The sequence below is a fragment of the Rhinoraja longicauda genome, chromosome 1 (genome assembly GCF_053455715.1).
Source record: "Rhinoraja longicauda isolate Sanriku21f chromosome 1, sRhiLon1.1, whole genome shotgun sequence".
NCBI classification, from domain to species: Eukaryota; Metazoa; Chordata; class Chondrichthyes; order Rajiformes; family Arhynchobatidae; genus Rhinoraja; species Rhinoraja longicauda.
Window position 1 is genome coordinate 40,328,046 of NC_135953.1, and position 6,131 is coordinate 40,334,176.

At 36.7% G+C, this 6,131-nt stretch overlaps 1 protein-coding gene across 3 annotated transcripts in view; it reads left to right on the forward strand.

Moving 5' to 3' along the window:
• npr3 (natriuretic peptide receptor 3) overlaps positions 1–4,120 on the forward strand; it is a 76,120-nt gene extending 72,000 nt beyond the window's left edge. For 2 of the 3 annotated variants that reach the window (XM_078396036.1, XM_078396026.1), the window contains exon 9: positions 1,967–4,120. In XM_078396036.1, the coding sequence (XP_078252162.1) occupies positions 1,967–2,058 (92 nt within the window). In that variant the 3' untranslated portion in view covers positions 2,059–4,120. Of the gene's footprint in view, positions 1–13; positions 1,554–1,966 lie in introns of those variants that run through there. The other variant, XM_078396045.1, reaches the window with a different exon arrangement.
• The last annotated feature ends 2,011 nt before the right edge of the window (positions 4,121–6,131 follow it).

Consider the following 6,131-nt stretch of genomic DNA (forward strand, 5'->3'; position numbering starts at 1 on the left):
TTTATTTACCAAGGATTGTAAACACCAGCTTTGCAAATAGTGGTGAAGTTTTAGGATTCAGTTACAGTTTTCATCCTGAACTACATGGACTGTACAATGAATATTGACCTCTGTTTTGACAGTAACAATTATGTACCTATAAAACATTTGGGAGTATTGTTTTAAAGGAATGGAATGCAAACAAGTCAGTATATTTATTTCAGAATAAAATTGTTAAGAAATTATCAGTATTTGAAACAATATGCCAAACAATATCATGTATATATTAAATAAAATTAATACACGTGTACAGTTGAAAATTTCAGGCCTCTATAGAAAGGTTCTTGAAAATTATATTATGGTATTATACAAGTTGATTATTTAGATGCTGCTATTTGCATTTTCGTGGGCACCAGAGAACTTAAATCATATAAGAATGATCCCAGTTGAGGTGTTGTGAAGAGCAGGGAAATTGATTGCACATGTGATAAATTTATAGATGTTCATAGCACAGGAAAAAATATTGAATATTTTAAGTTAATTGTGCCTTCTAATCTCTTCATTAGATTATAATTGCAGCAGTAAAATTGGTGATTGTTTGCCATTTATAAACACCTCCCGCCCCAGTAAATATCATTTATTTAATGAAGGACTTGGTCAAGTACTTTTCTTTGCGATTTTCTACAAGCAAATGTTAATGTAGTCGCCACAGGAATACCATGTACAAGTGTAAAAACTGTACATCCTATGCGAGTGTTTTTACCAAATGTCTGATGGACTATGTAATGTGGTTTATGCCATCAGATTATGGCTTGGAGTTTATTGCATAACTTCCAACCCAACTGCAAAAGAATCAAAACTGGCTTTTAAAAGTGGAAGCTCGGTATCAAAAAGAAACATTCAGATGTCCTCTTAATATTTGAATGAGTGGTATTGAAATTGAATTGCGAATTTGGGGTATGAACCTTTACATTAGATTATCTTCAAACAAGATCATTGTTTTGAAATGAAAAAAAAAGTTTATATAATAAAATCAAGATTTTTTTTTGCTTTTATATTTCTGTCACTTCTGGCATGTACCACTAAGGACAATGTTAGCAACTGATGCTATGAATGGTCAATTATGCATTTGCTACTGCTGCGAATGTTCAGACTGTAAGCTGCTGTTTTAATATGTAATTAAAAATGTAAAGAATGTGTGCTTAAGGTTGAGTGATTTGAGAATACTGGAGAAAAAAAATGGAGATTTAATGAATATGATTTTTTGACTGCAAATAAAAGGTGCCACACAGTATAAAAGTAAAATACCGGCATAAATTAGAAATATCTGCATATAATGTGATATTTATTTAATGGTTGTGTAGAATTAATATTCATAACTGTAGATAGAGTTTTTAAAGTACATTTTATTCAAGATGCGTTGGTCAGTTTTATATTATCTATACACTGCATTGTTGCAATTTGTATGTCTATGAAGATGTGTAAATGTCCTTGTCATTGTAAACTACTTTCTGTAAACTGGTATGTCATATCCTTCAGAGAATAGTAAATCAAGGCAGAAATTGGCAATAAAATAATGAACAATAAAATCTTTTGCTCCTTTTTCTGTGTAATTCTATAAAGAACCTGATGCACACACTGAATGTTTGCAAAATGTTTAGCATGGTACGGCTGTAACTATGTCTAGATAAGCTCTTTAACCAGACGATGAATGCTTGTGATCAAGTGAAATTTAAACCACGAAGCATGTTTATCAGGTTTGATGGTGCACTCAGGGATAACTCTACGTATATCATTTTTTACTGCATGAACAAGAATGCTATTTTATATTTACGTAAAACATGTTCATGTAACTGCAATTAACCAATATTATCATTTGTTTATCCTCTTTTTTGCTGATCCTCCATAAAGAATTCACTTTTTGAACTGTAATAACTTGTCACTTGTAGGAAGGGAGTTAACACATGCTTCCCATTTTATCCCTTAGGTCCCCACTGCTGCCACCCACTGCTATGCTTCTTCCTTCAGCTGAGAGCACGGGATGATCTGGGTCACAATCTGCTCCATTGTCACCATTAATGCCACACTCTAAATGGTCAACAGGAAGTGCACGCCTGCAGGACAGGACTGGTCCTGCCAGTTCCTCCTCGAGCAGAGATGGAATGTACTATTGATTCCAGGCCTTGGCCTACTCAAACGCCCACGGATGTATAACTTTCATTGTTTTATTTTCATGTAGAATGTGAATATTTTTTAGAAGAGAAGTTTAACTTCTCCCCTGCATCAACATATTTGCTGTGGCTTCCTACATTACAGAACATCTTACCTTCAATGTAAAAGGTGGCCTCCATTAGTGGCAACATAAATATTACACACAATATCAGAATGAACAAAAGTATACGAGCAACGTCAGAAGCTTTAATGAACATGTATCTTTGGTTCATTTTCTTTCCAAAAAAATATTTTATTGATAGCCTAGCTCTAGTCTTCCAACAGGAATGGGTGTCCACTAATTGTAGACAGGAGTTTTGGTAAAAGTTAAAGTACTGACATTTCTACAACTTAATTGCAATTTCTTCAATAAATTAGTTAACTAAAGACTTATTTGAAAAGCAACCTTTGGTCAGTGGTGAAGAATGCACAATCTATCAATAAAACCAGACAGCTTATATATCAACGATCACTGACACCATGATTACAGAATTAAATTATTAAAATGAATTAATTGACAAATATCTGCTGAAGGCTCCATATAACGTTTCTTGGAGCAGTACCAACAACAATAATAATTTTCATTCATAGCACATCATTAATATATCATAACAGAAAGATGTTTACAAGTGTGATGATCAAACGACCATAATGGTTAAGATATGGTTTCTAGGGAGTGCTCAGTAAATGTTTACATTTACATTGGACATTTGGAGGGAGGCCTGAGAGGAAAGCATTTTAACCATTGAATCCAGAGATAGCAAATGCTTGAATGAAGGAATCAGCAACAGGTACTCTGACGAAGATAAGACACAGAAAGCTGGAGTAACTCAATGGGTCAGACAGCATCTCTGGAGAAAAATAATAGGTCCTTTTCTCCAGATGCCACCTGTCCCGCTGAGTTACTCCAGCATTTTGTGTATATCTTCGGTGTAAATCAGCATCTGCAGTTCCTTCCTATACAGGTACGCTAACGAATAGCATGCAGGTGATCGTGATGATAGTCAGCTGAGCCACAGGCACCAAAATTGAGAACAATGCTGTTAGTTTCACTTAGTCAGGAAAAAGGATAAAAATACAGAATGTACTGGAAGGAGAAGGAGTAAGTCATATTCCTGCCTGCTCGATCACTCAACAAAATAGTGATTGACCTGGACTTTAACTTCACTTTCTTGCCTGATACCCGTATCCTTGATTTCCCTCCAGTCAAAAATCTTCCATTGGATAGAGTTGGTAGCTCTATGTCAGGTTTGTGATGTACATTGAGGACAGGGTCCCCCCCCTCCCCCCCCCCTCCAAGTCTTGGAGAACATTTCTGATTGATGAACACTGGATATGTTATGCCACCAGCATGACTAATTGGACGCAGATCAAAGTTCAAGACAGGTGGTCAAGTAGGACTGGGAATGGTCAGGGTATACATGGAGCTGTCAATGTAATTTCAATGAAATTGCTGGGAGATGGGATGTAATAGTCTCGGGGTAAATCTTCTGTTCTAACTACTTCCTGTTTCTTTAATGTTTTACATTAGTTTTGGCATTCTCCTAGGTGTGATTGCTTCTCCTTAATTAACTCTGGAGATGGTGTGACTCACTGGCTCCATCTAATTTATCTTTCCTCTTTCAAACTGTGTCCTAATAACCATGCAGGTTATCAAAAAGAAAGTCCCTCTATGTGTGAATGAAGAGCTGCGATTCATATATGTTTTGGCCAGAATGAATAAATGCCCTTTAGTTCCTCTTCTCTCCCTCCCTCATGCCTGCTCCAAACCCATTTTGTGAATAAGACCCACCTCCTTCCCCTCAGCACTATTTCCATTAAACTGGTCCTCCCCCAACTTCCACTTTGAGTCTCATGTCAACTAATATTTTTAACACAGCGGGTCAAACAGTATCTCTGGAGAAAAGGAATAGGTGATGTTTCGGATCGAGAAGGGTCTCGACCTGAAACGTCACCTATTCCTTTTATCCAGAGATGCTGTCTGACCCGCTGCGTTACTCCAGCTTTTTGCCTCTATCTTCAGTTAAAAGCAGTATCTGCAGTTCCTTCTTACACATATTTTTAATAGTTCTTCTCAAGTAATGTCCCCATTGCCTACAAAAATCTGCCTTCAGTTTTTTACTTTAATTGTTCCCAATTTGGCACGATTACCTGTCATCAGTCTTGGTACAAACTCTGGAATTTTCCACCTTTAAAAGTCTCCTCAATGTCTGCCTCTTCGACTGAGCCTGAGATCATTAGTCATAATAACCCCTTCTCTTTGTCACACATAGGAAAGTGATGTCATTTTTTAATTTGGTATTGCACGCATATCCCCATGGCTCAGTCATGCTAGAGATGCTATATAAATGCAAGTTGCTTTTCAAATGATTAGGTACCTGAAACTTAGAGTACAACTCAGAGCACCAAACACTAACTTAGTTACAGAGTTTAAAACAAGGATTGAGAAAGCTGATGGCAACTGACCGTACTCTTATTGAACTAGCACTTTGATAGTCTATCAAGGGAGATGGTGGTTCTAAATTGTTCTGCTGTGAATGCCCCTTAGAAAATCTAGCTCATCCAGAAAATATGCATGCTGCGTTTTGGTGCAAGTGAACATGATGGCAGGTAACACATTTGAGGAAGCCATCCTTTGGTTTCATCAAGAAGTTTGGCTTCCTCTAATCAAACTCCATCTCAGGATGTTTATCCTCTTTGACTGAAGTACTTCTATTATGGTCTACTGACAGATTAGTTGAATGGGACCATGACTAAGACTTGGGATAGGATTTCCAGCTGATCTTCTAGTTGGTGGAGGTTTGGCACAATTCCACCATCAGAGTGGTACTGTGGAACTTTTTACATATATATTCATAAATGTAAGGATTTTTCGATCAAAGCCATGCAGTCCAACAAGCTGATGCCTTGCCTCAAAAACATGAACAACGTCAAGACTTGAGTAAATAAAGCTCATAATATTTTTGATCTTTGTCATTTTACAAATATATTAAGGGAATGTTAATACTTTGAATTGGTCCTGTGTGTACTGATGAAAGCTTGGATGGATATTTTTTATAAAATCACTTTAGCAAAAATCTGCAAATGAAATATCTGAAGATATAAATAGCAATGTGTACCTGTGCGGGTTTGATTTTTGATTATCAAAAATAAAAGACATCCATGCAATATATATTTTTCCTCACATTAGCAATTACTAAGCTTATACTTTGGGGCGATCACGTGAATAACAGTTGATTCAATGTGTGATTTGTAACACTTCAAAAATGCCCTTATCGTCCTGCCAGGATATTAAAGTAGCCTTCGGGAAGTGGTTCAGCAGTACTTTCTCAAGGGCATTTGAGTATTACCAATAAATATTGCCATTACTAGCTGTGCTCATATCCCACAAAAGAATAAAATAATCCCAATGTTGGGGGAATCCAGAACCAGGGGCCACAGTCTAAGAATAAAGGGGAGGCCATTTAAAACTGAGGTGAGAAGAAACTTTTTCACCCAGAGAGTTGTGAATTTGTGGAATTCTCTGCCACAGAAGGCAGTGGAGGCCAATTCACTGGATGAATTTAAAAGAGAGTTAGATAGAGCTCTAGGGGCTAGTGGAATCAAGGGATATGGGGAGAAGGCAGGCACAGGTTACTGATTGTAGATGATCAGCCATGATCACAAAGAATGACGGTGCTGGCTTGAAGGCCAAACGGCCTCCTCCTGCACCTATTTTCTATGTTTTTTTGTAAAAATGACAAATATCAGGAAAACCTTCCTAATTCTGTTACGATCCAGAAGGCCGGCTCTGAAATTATTTGTTCCAGTTATATCTTAGACAGTAATTAATATTTTAATTATAGCAGCAACCTAACAGAACAATCTTCTTGTAAATGCTGTAAATGATCAAACACAAATTTATTGCAGCAAAATATTTTGGGATTTCAGAACTGTATTTC